At 29.4% G+C, this 19821-nt stretch overlaps 1 protein-coding gene across 7 annotated transcripts in view; it reads left to right on the forward strand.

The window, feature by feature from the left end:
- The first annotated feature begins 1412 nt into the window (after positions 1-1412).
- The window catches only part of LOC116766573 (probable phospholipid-transporting ATPase IA), a 42377-nt gene continuing 23968 nt past the window's right edge, over positions 1413-19821 (forward strand). For 5 of the 7 annotated variants that reach the window (XM_061522688.1, XM_061522691.1, XM_061522689.1 and 2 more), the window contains exons 1-2: positions 1413-1569; positions 2002-2121. In XM_061522688.1, the coding sequence (XP_061378672.1) occupies positions 1512-1569; positions 2002-2121 (178 nt within the window). In that variant the 5' untranslated portion in view covers positions 1413-1511. Of the gene's footprint in view, positions 1570-2001; positions 2122-13755; positions 13942-15346; positions 15563-19821 lie in introns of those variants that run through there. The other 2 variants (XM_061522692.1, XM_061522694.1) reach the window with 2 other exon arrangements.

The raw sequence follows: 19821 nt of genomic DNA on the forward strand, positions 1-19821 counted from the left end.
CAGAATTCAAGACAACGCAAGCGGAACACAAAGTATGACGATTTTAGTGGTTCTAGTACAGATGACGAATTTGTTGACAGTAACACCTGGTAAACAATTTGAGAATGAGGTGTTTGTTGTCAATATTGATAACACATTATCTGCCTTAGACAAACGTATGAAAGCATATCAAAAACTAATTAGTGTTTTTGAAATATTTCGGAAGTTAAAATCTATTACAGCAGAAGAGATTTAAAAAAAACACCAATTATAGTCAGTGCTTATGAAAATGATTTGGAAGACAGCCTAGACAACGTATTAGTGCAGTTTGCCGAGGTGCTCAAAACGGATGTGACTAGTGCTATTAGCAGTACGAAAAACGAAGCTCTGGAAATTCAATATTATAAATTCCTACTGGACAATTATATAGAATCATGTTTGCCCAATTTAGTAATTGCTTTGCGCATTTATTTCATGATCACTAACTGCAGTGGCGGGCGTTCATTTTCGACATTAAAGCGCATAAAAAATGAGTTTAGAAACACTATGAGTCAACAACGTCTGAATTATCTCGCTTTGATGAATATAGAATATGATTTGCTCAGAAAAATTGATGCGAATAGTATTATTTCTAAATTTGCCCACATAAAATCTAAAAAAGTTACTTTGTAAAAGTATAAAAATAATAAGGGAACAGATAAATAAATATAAAATATAAACATTATTTGAAGTGCACTTTTGATAAAATATAACATTAGCTATTCCTAAAAATGTAATATACCTCGAATTAAATATAAACTGTGAAATATGGATTGAAAAATATAATTTGTGTAGTACCATCAGTTTTCAATAGTCAATTTTCTATCCAAATTATTCTAAATTGCCAGGAAATTTCATCTCAGGCTTTTTGTACTGAGCCTAACAACGCCTATAGTAGTTTACTACACTATTAGTTATTCACTAAATTATAACCTATAGATAGCAAAGAAACGTATTGAGTATTCTATTGTTTTTTACCGCTTTTATCTAAAGAATCCATAGTAGATCAAGAACTCTTTGAAAGAATTTGCTAAGGGCCCCGCGCTTGCTTAATCCGGCACTAGGAAAGGCAAGAAGATATTTGAATTCTTACAAAAAAAATTTCAGGTTCGCAAAAACACCTTCTTTAGACATATTTTATAGAATCTTTTTTTTTAGCTTCTAAAATATTCCATAAAATCTGTATTGTTTTTGAATATCCGATAATCTCATATTTATATCTCCATTGAGCATCTATAAAGTTTATAACATGTAATAATGAATTGAAATTATTATAATATATTTATTTTTGTGGTTCATTGTGTTATCATGGAATTTAAAAAAAAAAAGTTTAATGTCCTACACACGATAACATTTCAATAGGCACAAACTACAATTGCGACCGCAGCGACGCGTGTCAGTGATTGGCGGTAAAGCAAAATGTCAACAACGCTATAACAACGGTGTTATAATTTTATTTTTTATTAACGAATTGTTATGTGAATGTAGTGTCAATGATTCCAATGAGATTTGTCAATACCAGGCCGGATTACGAAGACCTTTCAAATGACGGTAGGTTACTTTTATTAATAAAGTCTAATCAAAGTTTTATATTAATATAGACATCTTTATCAGTAAAGTGAACAACATTCGATTTACGAGATTATCAGTTTAGCGCCGTTCGGACTTTAATGTTTTTATAGTAAAATTTCTGATTTGTTATAAGTATAAATACCTTAGTTACATCTGAAGTGAAATTGATAAAGAAAGAAATTGGAGGATAGTTGTAATTATATTGATTTGATTTATTAACAATAATTAACTGTCATCTTTATATTAAAAAATGTATATGACACTTAGACCCAGCTGATAATATACAGATGATATAAGCATACGTATAATAATAATATGTATTTAAAAGTGTTTGAATTAAAGGATAATATTATTTAATTCGTGGTCACATTTTCCAGTAATGAAGGATTTTATTGCTTGATTAACTTTCAGATAACCTCAGGAAGGTCACTTTGTTTAGGAGGGGATACAAATCTTGTATTCGATTTTGTCGCATCGTGTCGTACTCGTCTCGTCGCTTCTTGAGAAGTATAAGATCGTTTCAGTATGTTTGTAAGTACATTAAATATCTTTTGATCATTGTGACTTTGAAAAGTAGTCTGATAATAAAAATGATAGACATTTTCAATTCACTATCGTGACATACTGCTGAATAGATTACGATTAATTTTTCTTAATATGATTCCTCAGTCACTATGACCTCATCTAAAATATTATTGCCATATTTTGATTTAATGTTAAGTTATAAGTTTTAATATATAACGATTTTTAAAAGCAGATTTTAAAAATTTCAATGTTGCTCCTGATTTACCTTTATGAATAAAGGCCTCATAGCGCATGTATTTTTAAATCTATTCCTACAATTTATAAATGATACTTTTTATTTTATTTGCAAATTAATGTGCACAGTTTGTCGAAATTTTGCTATACGCGATGTGAAAAACAACAGTTTACGAATGCTTTACATTAAGTACACGGTTACATTCAACGTGAATGTAGGTCAAACTGTAAAATAATGGATATCCATACATAATTTTGTTTATTTGTCCCCATTATAACTGTATCGACATATATGACACCTGTCACCTAAAAAAAAATCAATGTCCGTGACGTATTGTTTAGGTTAACCTGAAATAATAGGTGCGCCTATTAGTTTCAATAATTTTAGGCTTCGGGCATAATATTTTTGTTTTTAATATATAGCTTTTCGTATATATATATGTATATTATATTCAGATATAATTTTAACATAGCATTTCATAACGTTAGGTGCCTACATAAATTCTATGTGGGTTAATAAATTTTAAATTAAATTGATATACGCTGTCAAATAAGAAACCACTTCCATGTACATATAATCAACGGCTGTTACGTTTGAAGAATAAAGAGTATTATTGGTCGGCTCTCATGAATAATTATGTACAGACATAAGACAACTCTATAATAAATATATACACAAAGTTTTTATAAATTATAACTATTACAATAATTAATATATATATTTTTTTTATTTTATGATATTCACAAACTTATGTACATAGAGCCACAAAATAAATGAACAAAATTTCTGAGATTCAGAAGTCGGAAAATAACAGGCCTACGGATCATAGTTGACGCCTATCTTCCCTCTAATTAAGCGGTTTAATGTTAGAGTCCAGTTTATAATGAATTTACTATCAGGTCAAAGCTATTAATGGAAATTGTTTTAACTCGATCCTGGTGCACAATCTAATCTGACCTTTACCTATTTCAAAAATAAATGCTTAAAAACATTACTTAAAAATAATCTCAGTAATTATATGTATAGAGACAAATAATATCGTTCATGTGAAAAGAATATGTGACATGTTTAAGCAGACAGACAATTTAAGCACTTAATATTAGAAAAATTAATTTAATACAATAATCCTTATATTTCTAATGCTTTTATGTAACAGTTAAATACAATATTATAAGATACGTCACAAATATTACAGTAAATAGATAGAATAAGGGGTTTTTAATATTAAAGGTCAATAAAACAATAGGTTAATTCCAGCTAAGGCGAATTTATCTCTAACCGGTATTCCTGCTATTGATGACGCGGTTCAGGCGTGTTCAAAATTATCCAATAATAGTTTAACTAGCGTAAAATTAAAGCACAATTTTTTAGTCGAGCCATTCAATTGGGCAGTGGAACCCTTGGAAGTGAATAAAGAACTTGAAAATTTGAAAAGCGACAGAAGAAAAAAATGTGTTTAGATGGGCTTCTTACTCAATAGAGGGAAATTCTGTAGCCAAAGAAGCGAGTCGAGCGAGAAATTAAATTTTCATGACGTCATCTATTTCTACGTTCACAAATACCGTCTGTCAGTAATGACATTCAAATTCTTAAATTTTTATAACAAACTAGGATTTGTAAATTCAATAAAATGTAACGAACTTTCAGTTCGTTCCAATTTAGATTCGTACTGAAGATGCAAAAAAAGTGTGGGTAAAATGTATGTTTTGAAATAGCAGCCGTAATCCAAAATATAAATCTTTCCTAACATTCACTCGGCCATTAAACACGCGAACTGGGCGTTGGCTACTGATGTTATTAATTACCTAAATGTAATCTCATACTTTTAAATTTTTAATTGTCTTCGTTAATGTTTAAATCTGTACTGTGCCAAAAGAAACGTGCTTATGCCATTATATTATATAAATACTCCTTACTCATAGACAAGAGTTATTTTACTAAAGGAGGGGGAGGTACTGATTAAAAATCCATTCATAAAATATTGTTAAAAAGAAAAAATATATTGATTTCATGTCAAGCTATTGTGTGTCGATATGATAATATTGTAAGTATAAAACTGAGTTAATATTAGACCGCGTCGTTATTTCTATTGTCTGTTTGATAATAAAATGAAGATTGCCCTTTTAAGAAACCATGACAAATTATCCTCCCCAACACCTCCGTCCTTGGTATTTACTGACATTTAAAAAAATAGGAAGTAAACTTTATCGTCAAACGGGCTATTAGTTAAATTTTTATACGTGTTTGCGCGCGAAGGGCAGTGTAGAGGTTCGTATCTTACAGGCATTAATTTTTATTGAGACTTATTTGTAAGGAACACTAAGCCTATTTCTGTTTTAAAACTAATTTCAAAGTAACGAATTTAAGTAAGTATAATAATTATTATCTACCAAGGACATTGATGGGAATTTTTATAGAAGGTACTTATCAAAATTTTGTAAATTACGAATAAAATCTTAAATTTATTTTATTTCTAAAAGACATTTAAATGAGCATGTTGCTAAAAATCTATTATACGTTTGTGATAATTTTTTCTTTCATATAAATAGACAAATAGAGGCTAAAAATATTAGCGTGGTGTACGTTATCTTATAAAAATGTTCGTTTCAAACTAAAGTAAATAATAAACCAGATATACAGGGATCGTAAATGTTTTAAGCAAATTCTTTTCACACTATAAAATTGCCAAAAATAGTATTCTCATGATTGTAGATCTGTGTCAATGTTATTTACCCCTTTTGTGATGGAAGGCTAAGTGAGTGGTGGGCTGTCACCACGGAACGACCGCACCCTGGCTGGCGATTGAAAAGGGCGAGGTACCTCGTCACTCAGGACACACAATTTGTATAAACAGACAAAAAAATTACGTTACAAAAACAATATAGATATTTATATCGGATAAAAATAAATTAAAAAATGTCCTTACATATTAAAATTCCATTAATTTGACAATCATTTTATACCTTCTTATAAAAACCGTAACTCTATTTACTTACTACTTTCCTACGTCACATTACTCTCATTTTGTATTATTTTAAGCAATTATATATTCATATTTAAAATATAAGATATTTTACTACTTCCTGTGTCAGTAATTTACAAAGCCATTTACATAACTATTCTAATGTTACTTTACGCGAGAATAAAGACATTATACGTATTGAAGCTATTGTAGCCGCTTCTGATAACGTATCGATTATTTTTAATCACTTTGCTTGTATTATAGGTGAAATTTATAACAATGTATCAGTAAAATACATTTATTCAAAGAGAACGAGGAAAAACTATGAAATAAAATTAGTCTTTACAAAAACCATTTTTTTCTTCTATGCTATTGTTCAGTCATTTTTAATGTTCAGTTTTTTATGTGCTTGATATAAATCGATGAAAAACTTTGTAACGTTAATATGAAGCAACCATTTGATTAATATATTATACCGACGCTCACCCCGTATATGTCATGTTTGTTATGAAAATTTTAGTATGAAAACAAAGAGAATTAATAAAAGATTATGAATATATTTAAAAAGCCTTTACATACGCTCTGGTACGAGTTGTTCTACTGAAGATTGATCAAAAAAACGAACAAACAACCTTTGTATGTCTTTCGAATGATTTGAGAATTTCATTAATGTAATACGTTAATACTTAATATAAAATCCATTGTATTAATATATTTTTTTATATATATGTGTAATAAAACAGTAGGTATAATAATTCTAAAACTTAAGTGTAAATGCTGTTCATTGTACTTATGTATATACTAGCCGATACTCGCGATTATCCTTTCCTTTTGATTTATAACAATGTTTTCGTGTAATATAATAAAAAAAGGCCATAATTAAAAAATATTTTTGATTTTAAACTAAATATATTTAGATGAGGGGTAAATTTCTTAAAAATAAGACTTGTTTTTTTTTATCTATCAAGACATCATCATTTTATTTGCATGATTATACTTTATTTTTAATTTAAAACCTTTATTAAAATTAATTTAATATAACATAAACAAATTTTCGTTGGTTAAACAACGGTTAAAAATCTAAAGGCCAGATAGTTTCGATGTAATGTACATTGAAATATATATATTTCAATGCTTGGAGACTTTCTGGTTTCATTAAATAACTTTACCCGTACAATACTCCGGTAATTATACGTATCCTTTACTGTAAAAGCACTGATCACTTCTCCAAACGATTGTATGTGAATGTGTCGGATGATAGTGCGACCACCTTTGTGTCACCGTTTGTTGGCGCCAACTCAAAGGCGACTGGCCGTGAATATTTTCAAAACTGCCGACTGCAATACGTCGTCAATGAAGTCTCTCATTAATAATATTTCTAAGGTTACCCACATTTTACACAACGCATGAAATAACGAAAACAATAGGTAACTAAAAAAAAAAAAATTCAACCGTTACCTAAATACCATTTGTGCTGTATATGCTTATAAAATAAGCAAAAATTTCTTTAGATACTTAATTTTTAATTTTCATTCCATTTCACTCACATGACATGTTTATTCACATTTTGCTCTCGTTGTGTTTCGTGTATAAAGGGTGTACAAACACATGTGCGTTACTGCCAAAGTATATTCTAACTAGAAAACAGAATACTGACGATGGAACTCTTTCTAGGTCATAGCGTTTGAAACAAAAGCACACTCCTCATTTTAGAATGAGTAATATTTAACATAACGGATCACGCAACCGCGTATATTTTGAATATTTAAATAACAAGTCCCCTTCGATATAATATTGCGTTATTTTGCTCGATAAATATATTGTAATAGTAATTTCAGCCCATCTAGTATCAGCGTCTCAAGGGAATCGCATAACTTCGCCGTAACAAATCTTCCTAAATTATTATTTTGCTGTAAGCTCATTTATTCACCTTATTAAATTTGAATTCATGATATAATTTTTGGCATTCATATTATAAGAAAATAATGAAAGATACATCTCTTTACTATTAAGACTAATATTTTTCCCTGTCCTCATCTACTGAGTATAACCTTGAGGATCGCTGAAATATCTCATTTATGTGGTCCGATTTAAAACAGGTTTTTTGCAGAAATAAAATAAATGTCACAGTATACAGGATAAATTATAATTAATCGGGTTATCTGGTGTCGGTGCATTTTAAGCTCACCGAACCTACGGCTGAATTACTCGACGTAAGATAACAATGTTTCACGTTGTTTGTTTTCATTTAATTCGAAATACAGGTAATGTGGAAATTCAAAAAAGATAAGCATTCTGAGTATCTTTAAATATGAAAATAATTGTCATTTGTCTTTTTTATGCTTAACATAAACTATGGGCCAGCTGAAACAAAATATAAAATAAAATCCATCTCAAAAATCGTCTGTTGATATAAAGGCTTTGAGTGCAAAAGTTGTGACAGACATTGTCCCTCGCTGGTAAGGCTAGATTATAACAGAATTATGGAAATCTACCCTACATATGATTTGGCCTCTAATAAAAATACATGAAAATTCTTATTGTCGTATAATTTTAACATATTTTATAAAATATTTCTAACATTTTTTGTAATTTGATTCGCTTGTTAGCTTTTCGGATTCGCCGCTAAATTATTACCAATATTAAAGTTGTTACAAAACAACGGATAAGGAAGTTATTGGAAAATAATTTTTATTTTTTGCTTAAAAGGATAAGCGATTTGTTTAACTTGAAATAAATTAATATTTTTCGCATTATGACAGTAATACTTATTTGTAATTTTTGATATCTCATGTGTCACAAGTACCAGCATTAAAATAATATTATAATTATCTCGGTAATTTCCTAAACAATTACCTTGAAGATTGCTTTTAAAACATAGTTAGAACAGAAAGCATCGTTTAATTATTTCTTAACCTTACTTACCGACTTCGCCCACGGCTGTTCCGCTTTTAATTTATTACGAAGTTTAAAAGAGAATAAAATAACAAGTTGTTATTTGAAACTGCTTTCTAGTTTATAAAAGTACTACTCTAATGTGACTTAAACGGATAATAGCATATAATAAGCTGAGTAGACTTTGTATTAATGAGAAAAAACTCGAATGCAATGGTCGTGTCAGGCGTCAGGTAAGTTTTCGCAGGCCTCAGTCGGCAGGCGGACGCGAGAGTCGGGTCGCGTCGCGACGCTCTGCACCACAACTCATGTATAACACGTACTGTTGGTTAGTTAATAGTTCATTGGAATTTAAATCATCAGTGTTTTTTTTTATATAAAAAGGACTATGTTAAATATATAAAATTCATAACATTGTCATATCTTTTTAATTTGAAAACTTTTTTTTTTTGGGATAATTTATATACGAATAAAGTTTTTTAAACATATTAGAAATAGACATCTAGTTCCTAATCATTTATAGCATTCTGTGATGACTAACAAGTGAAAACTGAAACTCACATTAAAGAAAGTAAAAATTCGACATATAAAAAAAGGTTTCATAATTTTTTTCTGTATTTCATGTTATTTTATAGTCTATAGTCTAAACATTGTTCAATATGTTGTTAGCTTTGCGTCCAATTTTAATATATTTTTATGTTACTGGACATGTAGGGCGGGAAATAGTGAAAAAATTTAACATAGGTACGTCAAAGTAAACGTTTTATAAATTCATGAACGCTAAGTAACTTCATAATTGTTGATAAAAATATTATGAGACTTAAATATCGTTTCCGTTTGCTTTTCCTTTTTTTTTTTTGGATCTTTTTGAAATTTGTATTTTAAATATATTGAACTTTATATAACAATATAATATCTATATCTCTATTTAAAGTACTTTCGGAAAGTTTCACAACTACCTTATGGATTGTAAAAGTTTGTGCTGAAGGAATAAATAACTCCGAAGCAAAGTTCCGCTCAAATTCAACTGCGAATCAATTGACAGTTAATTTGATCTTCAATAAAATGAGCTTAACCTTTTGAAGTTGAAATATTTTAATGTATCCAGGTAATATAATATATACGTACGTAAAAAAAAATACGTACTAATAATTTATTTCATTATTTTTAATTTCTAATTTATATGAATATCGTCATGTGATTTAAAGGATACAAATATTTTATTTATTCAGTACTTTCCTCGAGTTTCTCTTTACATTTGATGTTTATGAAAAACTATATCACAACGATTTGGAATCGGTTCAATGCGGATGAGAAGCGAGTAACATATTTAATAATATTTTATTGTACGGATATTTTTTAATATAAACACATATATCATGTACAACAGACTATGTTTGTTTTATTTAGTTAGTTTCAAACTTAAGTCAATTTTTTTGTGTTGTATCTAAATTAAATTAATCTAACTATCAGTAAGTTTGTGCTCATTTAATTATATAATTTATTTCGTATGTATAGGAACGTTCATTTTTAATTATTTAAACATTATATTTTTTAATAGCATGAGACTTGAATTGATTAATTGTCGGAATTAGGTAAAATAAAAATCTATGAAAATAAACATACGTACACAAATTGAACGTTTATAAAAAAATATTTTTATAGCTAAGAGAAAAATGAATGTGATAAATTTAGTCTCCCCTGTAAAGCTATACGTGTGATATTAACACTTGCGCTTAAGATTTTCCTTTTGATATTTGATATATGAGACTTTAAGCGCTAAGGCTTTTTTCCTTTTAAACCAATAAAATGTATGAGATAAAAAGCAATCTTCAAAATCCTTCCGTGTACCGAAGTTTATATGTAAAAGTAATATTTACATTTTATTCCTTAAAACTATTGATACAATCAGTGTATTTTCTTAAACGCTGCAAAATTTATTTGTGTAATTTATATCAATTTACTTCCGGACATCTTACACTAGTTCTATATGTAATTATTTATAATAAACAACAATTTGAAACATCCTTAACGCCACCCTTTGTTACTTAACCGATAATCAAACAACGATATAGAATTATACCATGTATTTTAAAACATGTAATGAACCAAATTAGTTTAAACCATTCTCTACTACGGCCCTATAATTTCGGGCAATACGTAGGAGTACATAGAATATGTATAATAAATAATTTATATACCATTATAAGGAAGTATACATTTTAATAATTGTCTTTTTCTATACAAAAACATGTGAAAATCTATGTTTTATGTAAATAATATTGTTATAAGGCAGAATAAAATTAAAATAAAATTGGGTCAAAAAAGACTATTCCTTTTCAAGCGTTGAAAGAAATCTTTTATATCATCACAGCCCTAATCTGAAGTTTACTTACAGGAGAGCAACCCACCTGAAAGCATAATCAGATTATCTGAAATTTCCTTAAAAGCTTCTTAAAAACGTCTTTACGATGTTTCGAGATTTACCTTATAAAAAAAATCTCGCCATGACAATGATAACGAGATATGACATACACTTTAATAACGGTGAAAGTAAGTAGAATGGAATATTTAATCGAACTCTTCATCTAATCATAGTGTAGGGCTGATACTGCAAGTAGGTCATGGGTCTACAAACATCACCCCTGTTTCTACTTTCATACATGTGTGAGTAAATGACGCGGAGAATATTTGACAACTAAAACATTTCTTTTATATCTTCATCTGCTATGGAGATGCTAAATACTTTTAGAATTTGTTAGAGCCACCAGAAATTGTCACAGTAGCTAATACGACATATGCTTTGAATAATGAGTTACCATTTCAGGGAATGTTATATTTTAATCGATTACACTTTACGACTGTGACGATTACATATTTTGATAGTATAGTATTTTTATTTAATTTCCGGTTTTTATTAATAATGAGAGTAGTATAATAAAAAAAGCATCGTAGCGGTAGAAAAGGAACATGTGGTAAAAAAATGGTTCTTATCAACTGTCACGACGTATTTAAGTATGTTGTTGATAAAAAAAAAAGTTAAACTTTTAAGAAACGAGATAAGGATACGCTTTTATAATATATTTTCTATAATCCTACAATCATTAAACACAAATTGACCATATATTTAGTTTTTTTCATAAAAACTGATATTTAAGGACTTTTACAGTTTACAAAATCTGATAGAAATATAATTTTCAGTTTATTCTTTTTATACCTATCTATATAATAAATGACTCGTAATTTTTTAGTATCTTCCCGTTGTTCAAACTTTTTAAAATGTAATTATAAATAACTACGCTTACGATTCACAGTTACTTTGAAATAGCATAATTAAGTATTGTATGACTTATCATTTATTTAAATTTTAAATATGAGGCAAGCGTTATCGTTACTTCAAATAGATTTGGTTGTATACAAATAAAAATGATCGATACGACAAAACCGAGTATCATATAAAGTCATATTTATGATATGAATAAATTATTCGTGAAGCTCAAAGGAAATACGAATAACTGAATTCTGAACGCTTTTTATTATTTTTTTTTATATTTTTCACGATATTCAGAGAGTTTGTGCCTCAAGAGGCTTCGTTTACCAAAAAGTTTTCATTATGTTCATTCGCAACATTATATAACATATAACTATTTGATCAACTTATTATAAAGTCACCAGGAACAATTAAAAATCTATTATTAAAAAACCCCTTTAAATAAAATGACGCTCAGAAACCAAATAAGGTGGAATATCTTGATAGAGTCATTGTGGTCGTCGAGGCGGAATAAATTGTTTTTCTTTTGTTAACGCTTCTCATAATGCCCCAACAGACAATGGCATAGCCTATTAATCAAGAAAACCGCCGTAAAATGGGAGTGAACGTGTCACTGTTACGTTAACTTTACAGTTTGGGCCATGTGGTTAGAGAAGTTTCCTTTTTTAGTGTGTTCCTATAAAAACATTCGTTTATGACTTAATTTCAGTCTGATACTTAATTTTATATCCAGTATACAATGTCGGTAGTAAAAAAGTTTCTTAGTTTTGCTCTAATGATTTACTTTATAAATCTATCTAGCTATAGGATGACCCATTACTTTATCCAAAACCATTACCATCATTTGTTATATTTGACCCACATCTTTCGTAAGCAGTGACCATTAATGTTGATTTGCAGTTCCCATTTGGCCGCTCCACTGAAAGGCGTGCTTTAATAATAAGTATGGACATACATGACATCATAGGCCGTGGGTCAGATTGCAGACACACCTTCAACACACCCAAGCTACGTCTTGATTCCTAAACATATATCTCACTATACATCAACGCTAACGTGAGAATGTCTATCAAAAATTACACAGTGTTTACTCTAGGAAAGGCATAATCTTATCGACAATATCACAATTTACTTTAGTTTGTTTGACAGTCGGTATCTGAGTCGCGTTCCGGAGGCAATAAGTTTTGCTTTGTTAGCGTACTTCAAAAACGTGTACTTTCATTATTAATTTCAACTCTGGTAAGGCTGAATACTTGTATTTAGGAAATATGTCAAGTACTTTAGTTTTCTAACGTCGTATACTTTTTCCAATAAGTATCCAAATGGATATCCCATTAAAAGACTAGGTGAATAAATTTAGGTTAAAAGACAGGACTGTAATAAAAAAGTTGGAATTGCGTTAAATACGTTATCTTGAAATAATTTGAGAATTCTCCTCAATAAGGGCTCATGTTGCTGTTTTTTTTTTTCTACGCGATTGTTAGATTTTTTTTTTAACTTTATTTAATCTTTAGGTATACATCGTTGCTTGATTATTTTTTATGAAAAGTTAATAACAACTTTTTAAATTATTTTCCTGATCGTGATATCGTCAAAAAAGGAATTAGTAAATAAAACTTTCTTTTTGCTAACGCAAAAAACGTTTGTTGCTAAAAATTCTAAATCATATTTTTCATAACAACTTGTTTTTATTAAGACATAGTTATTGTTATAATTTTTCGTATAAATAAAGAATATTTTCTGAACTAATTGATTAACCGCTTAATTTGACCACTACATATCAAATAGGTATTAACAACAAAGTGGTTTAAACATTATTTATCAATTTGTTATCTTAATAAAATATCGATTCGATGTAACTGATAGTCTTACATTCATTTTAATTTTATAACATTACCAGTCACAATGTCTGTATAAAATTTTTATTTCTTTGCAGCGTTTTAAACATAATTCATTTAATATTCTGAAAATATTATACATTGTTTTCCCGCACACTTTATACAAAGTGCTAAAGAAGCAATTCTCGGACAAAAGAAGCTGTTCGCGACGCTTTAGGCCCCTTAAAGCCATTTCGCTCGATCCTTATCCGCACTGCCAAGAGTTGTAATGGATGGAATTTAAACTTTTAAGCCATTTATTGTGCCTTTTTTTAGAACGTCTATTGAATCTCTATAACATTATTAAAATATTGTTTAAGCACAGCCAATATATAATGTATAAAATCGAATACCTCATTATTACTACCACGTGTTAAGTGACTGAAATCTATTTAACGTTCTACGTCCATTGCTTGTTTGTGAGTAAGTGCAAGTGCTATGTGCGTTGTAAGTCGGTGATGTACGATGGCCTGGCCGGGAGGGTCTCATGATGCGGTAGAGCTGCCTCTGCACCAGGTAGACAGTTCAGACACAATCGATGGACTCACTGTTCCCGCTACTACAGTCTTGGACGGAAACCGCAAAAGTAAGTTATTAGAAAAACAAAATCTCTCATATTATTTTTGCATTGATGAGCTATAACCATAATAAACATTTTATATTAAACTTACCACAATTAAATACGAATATACACGAGAGCTTGGAACGAAAAATATATGAAAATATCGTTATTGTAATAAAAATAGTTAGCGAATTAAATTCTTATTCCATTTCCTAAAGCCATAGCAAATAGCCATAGCCAAAGCAAAAAAAATAACCCTAGGGAATAAAGAAGTATGTTTATTTCATTTTTATTATGCATAGATCCTTGGAGACAGTATTAAAAAAAAAACAAAACGTAACCGACTTCGATAGTAAAAATAAATATTTACTCGTTATAACGCTAACAGTATTGTATATCAAAAGTATGATGCAAATTGCAAAATACATGATGTGACAAGTATAACAACCTCCGTGCAGTATGCTTAGTCGAAACTGGAATCGTCATGCTACGTACGAAAAGCTGACAGTTTTTTATTCTTAAAAATTGGCACTTTATAATATTTATGTAGATTATTGAATGAGAAACGAGTAACTCTTCGTATGGAGCATTAGGATGCAAACCTGGACTAAGCATACAGTTGTCGAGGTGACGCTCGTCCCTCACATTTTTTTCCTTTATTCGATGTCAACAAACTAAAAGGGAGTATTGACAACACATTCTTTAACGTAATAAAGGAATTCGTTATATGCTTTCATAGATGACGAAGTTATAAAATATAAAACAAAAATTTCCAACCGCTTTGAGAACTTATCTATTATGACTTAACGTTATTTTGAAATATATTGTTTTATGCTTCAGATAACATTTCCATAAAAATTAATTAAGGTTCTTAATATTAACTTTAATTTTATCGTACATTAACCTTTAGTTAATTTGACTGCAAGGAATTACGTTTTCAGATGACAAATTACTAATTCTTATTTCTTCATTTAGTAGGGTTCATTTAAAACTGTTATGTTTTTTCACTATTACGATTTGAAGGGAATTTTTGAGACACTGCTGTTCGAGTAGAAAAGAGGTTAATACAGCAAATACTTATTCAATAAGAATTTGAATTGGATCTTAATTACAATGTTACACATTTATCATGATTAATGAGGCACGTAAGATGAAATTGAAGCCGAAGCGTCAGTTTCCTCTACGTAACTTCTTTATGCACGCATGGTAGCTAACAGTAATTCCACAGTCGTTCTATAAATCAATACTTCTATCAGATTCAAAGGCTATTATTCCATAAACATCTTTATTAAATAAAATTAACAACAAAATCCGTGTTGGAAATATTAGCTGTTATTAGGATCCCCTAGTAGTGTTACTTAAACGTCACGTATTTACGCAACAATACGATAACATTTTTTTGCGGCCGACATTCACCTTGCGTGGGGCTTCCCGCAGTCAGGCAGCGGGACTCAGGCCAACATCATGTTGGTGCAAATACTGATCATGATGTACATCGCCACCTGTCTTCTGTTCTACGTGGCTCACGTCATCGATTACTACTTTACGGTGCTGTAAAGTCGTAGACGACATGATCGGAGTCCAGCGTTTGTGATGAGTATGTGGAGTCAGGTTCGTTTATTGGTGACCAGTTTTAGGCTGCTCGGTGAGTTTCTTAAGTTAAGTCGTATAAGTAATTGACTGTTATCCCCACCAGGAACAAGTATGTATACCCAGTCACTATACCCGTCTAATTCGATTAGATCAGAATCCTCATAAACGTGTAACTGACTATATATATAGGATTGAAATGAATTTTTTGAACCAAAAATTTTGGGCTATAAAAAAATTTCATTCACAAAAACAAAAGTGACATTCTACAATTCGTACTCTTTTATTCTTTATTTTCAGTTTCTGCTAAACGTATGTGCAAAAAAAAATTAAATAAAATGATTGACAAAACTATCTGAATGAATGGTCAAAATATAATAAATATAGTGAAAAAATGTTGTACGGGCCTTTAAAACAATTTCTTCTTTTTCCCACATTGTATAATCGGTGTAAATCTTAAGTGTCCAATTTTTAAGGAGCACTAGTAATTTCTAGTATAGCTCTATAATTTCTTTGGTCACACCCTGTATCGTCATAACTAAAGGACTTTCTGAGGTTTATTATCAACGTTTATACCAACGTATTTTTTAAGCCTCGATAAAAGGTGATTTACCTGCTAGTGTGAATCATATTCAAGTTAATAATTTATTGAGATAATATTTATTTTCTTCATACTAAACTATCATAATTTATTTACAATACCACTGTTATCACTTGTATAAAGCTGTATTTATTTATTTTATAATCAGTAATAATAAACTTGCATAAGCAACTTCTAACTTTTGTATAGCTTGTTTTAAAGAATGAAATAAAACAACATACGATACTTAAATTTATTGTTTAAGCACGTCGATTTTGTTGTAAAAAAAAGTTATATATCTATTGAATTAGCAAAATAATATGTTAATCGTAAATAAGTATCTATTCGGTTTCATAATCAGATTTGCTTCATACTTTTTATCGTAGATAAAAAAAAAACCTTATAAACCATAATATTTTTTAGAATAATTCATAGAATGTTACATCGAGATAGACATTCATCTAAATATTTTTATTTATGTTCTAATAAATTTAATTAAATAAAATAAACCACTTTATTAATCACGAGATTCATGTCACGGGTAGGTATACTAACTAGCACGATTGAAGTGAATAATCAAGGGCCAGTAATGCCTTATACATCATTTTTGAAAACAACTGTTACTCTTAAACTGATGGGCCGATATTAATAAAACGCAGCTTATAGCCACCACAAGAAAATTGACTTTCCATTTAAAATACTGCATCGAAATCAGTCGATCCGTTTAGGAGCTACGATACTACGGGCAAATAATCACAGACATGATGTCAAACTTGCAACATCCCTCTGTTTACGTCATGTGTATGGGTATTTACATTATATAATATAAATATAAATAAACGAATCGGTACAAGTGATTGTATCAGCTGTCCAATAACTACCCCGTTACTAACAACATTAAACTTATGTGTGGATTCAGCTACGCTAATTAATTGATCAGTATCAGGTGTTCATGCTTCATAAGCTGTTACGAACGTAATTTTTATTTCTTCAGTAAGCAATTTCATCCATATTAAAACTTTTAATCATTTAATTTGAAGACAGAATTTTTTTTTCCATGAACACAAATATTGCTTCATATTTCCAATACATAAGCATTGAGAATTTCATCATAAAGGCTTTTTAAACTAAACCTAGTAATTAATTTAATTAGTTGTTACGTTTAATTATTGTTTCCATTTTTAACGGTTGTGTAACTATTAAGTATTTTATTCATATTATTAATATTACTTTATTACTTTAGGGCAGAAATAATAGCCAGTGTGAAAGATTAATAAGAATAGAGGAAAAGTCATAGTGGCCTAGTCCATAGAATTTTTTTTTTTTATTATTCACGTCTGTGATTTTCACTCCCACAGTTTTTAAAATTTAAACCGTAAAGAGTATGGCTATTGTTAATAAACAAGATAAATATTATAATAAAACTCGAAAACGCGTACTTAATAAAAAATTTAATAATTAGAGCTGTGAAATACAAAATGATATGCTGTAATCGATAAAATCTTTTTTTTTTAAGATCGATATATATAATCGAAAAAACGCTCAACAAATAGATTTTAATAATATCTGTTAATATTTTAAATATTAAGGAAACTATTGTGAGAATACAACTTCGTCCTCCAAAACGAGATAATAGCTGACTAGTGAGGTGCACGCACTTGGCCTTGCTACATCGATCGCTACACTAATATAACACGCTTAGACTCGACCAGTGCAGTACTACAGTTCTGCATTGATTAACGCTTTCGTTAACATACTTATATTACGGCATTTAATATTTATATAACCTCGATAACTTAATTATTTTAGATGGCTTTATCAAGACTGATGAAATTATAAGTTTAATACACCTTATTAAATTTAAGGTTTAAGATTAAGGCCGTAAGGTGTAATACAATACACTTTCTTCAATCTATTTTTATTAATTTCTGAAATGATTTTTTTAGTCCATCTATGACATGTCGCATTACAGCTGGCTGCGAAGTAGGGGTAAAGTTAAGGATCTGGTAGCGTAGCCGCGTAGGCAATATGACAGACGGCTCGTTTGAACTCAATGCGTGGTACATATAAATGTACTTAAACAATTGTGCAAATGCTTCGGAGTATTTCTGTGATTTCACGATTGATATAAATAATTTTATACTTAGTTTTTAATATACGTCTGTCATGGAATGTATTTTTTATTTATTCCGCACACAAATTGCAATTGAAATTTAAAGTTAGATACCTTGAATAATATTTATTTCGTATTATCGTTTCCATTTTCGTTGTTTTACGAAAACGTTTTAGAAACTTACGTTTTGAAACATTTTCGTGAAACTTATGTTTTGAACGTAGTTTCATGTAAATGGAAATGAGAAAAATTAAGTTAATCATTTTTATCATTGTGAAAAGCGTTAAAGTAGCTTAGGTCCCACTTTATTTTAAGCCGGCTACGTAATTAGAGAGCCGGCGGAAACCAATTAAAGAGCGCTTCAACATATTTTTTAATATTTTTAAGAGCGGAATGTCACACACAGTAAGTCGTTTTAAATTTGTAACCTAAAAACAACCTATTTTGAAACAAAAAATTCATTCACTTAACATATAGTTGCTATGAATGATACGGATAAGTTAATAGATGTTTTGTAAATCATGATATACTACGTTATTTGTTCAAGAAGACGCTGTAACCTAACTGTTTGAACACTAACTATAAGAAGTATCCACCTACTAATAACAATAATAATAATCACTAAGCAATGAGTATTTTAAAAGCTTTAAAAAGTTGCTGAATTTCTTAATACGTTCTACCATCCTTTTATTATCACAAATAGCAAACTAAACAATACTTATAATCTATACTATCGTACAAAATAAATAAATAAAATCTTTTGTGCCGTCGTATCAAATGAAACAATAAAATGGAACTTTTATTTTTTCTGTCGCGTTTCATTAAATGGAAACGATCTCGTGACATAAGTCATAACAAATGCCCCTGGGGTCTGTTGTGCATTTATTTTTCTATTCTTTTGCATTGTTCATGTAAACAAATAAAACGGAATTATTCCTTTCAAAACGATACTGTCAAACTATCTGTCATCATTTATCTGCGGCGACAGGTAAAATAGTTTAACTTTTTAAACAACATATGCATTAGTGGAGGTGATATTTATTTATTTTGGGATCCTTTGGGGCGGAGGTTATATTGACTCACGACTCTGCTTATCAGCCAGATTAAACAGAATTTTCACAGGATGTAGAAAATCACTATATCGGTAAATTAAAAAACTGGTCGGTTATAATTAGCAGTTAACCACGAAATCATGTCAATGTCAAAGTTTAAACATCTAGCAGAATTCAGAAACATTATTAGCAGCCACTGAAATTGTCCTCTGGACTTTTTAATTTTCATATTTTTGATACTACCAGTGCAGTGTTAAAAATATTGTATTCAATAATAGGTAGGTAATATAATAGAAATAAGTACTAAGAACGTAAATAAGTAAGATAACCAAGTAGATAATCATCAGGATTACAGAGCCTTGTTTTATTATAAAACCATATATTTTTAATGCAATAGAAATGCCAAATATTTGGACCCTAATATTGAGCTTATATGAAAAAATGTAACCGTAACTTATTACAATATACCCATACCCATGACAATTATTAATTTAAATAAAAATAATATTTCCGGATCCGAAAATATTAGTTTTATTTTAATGAGTATCGAGAAAGTCTTATATTTCATC

The sequence above is a fragment of the Danaus plexippus genome, chromosome 15, assembly GCF_018135715.1.
Source record: "Danaus plexippus chromosome 15, MEX_DaPlex, whole genome shotgun sequence".
Taxonomy (NCBI): domain Eukaryota; kingdom Metazoa; phylum Arthropoda; class Insecta; order Lepidoptera; family Nymphalidae; genus Danaus; species Danaus plexippus.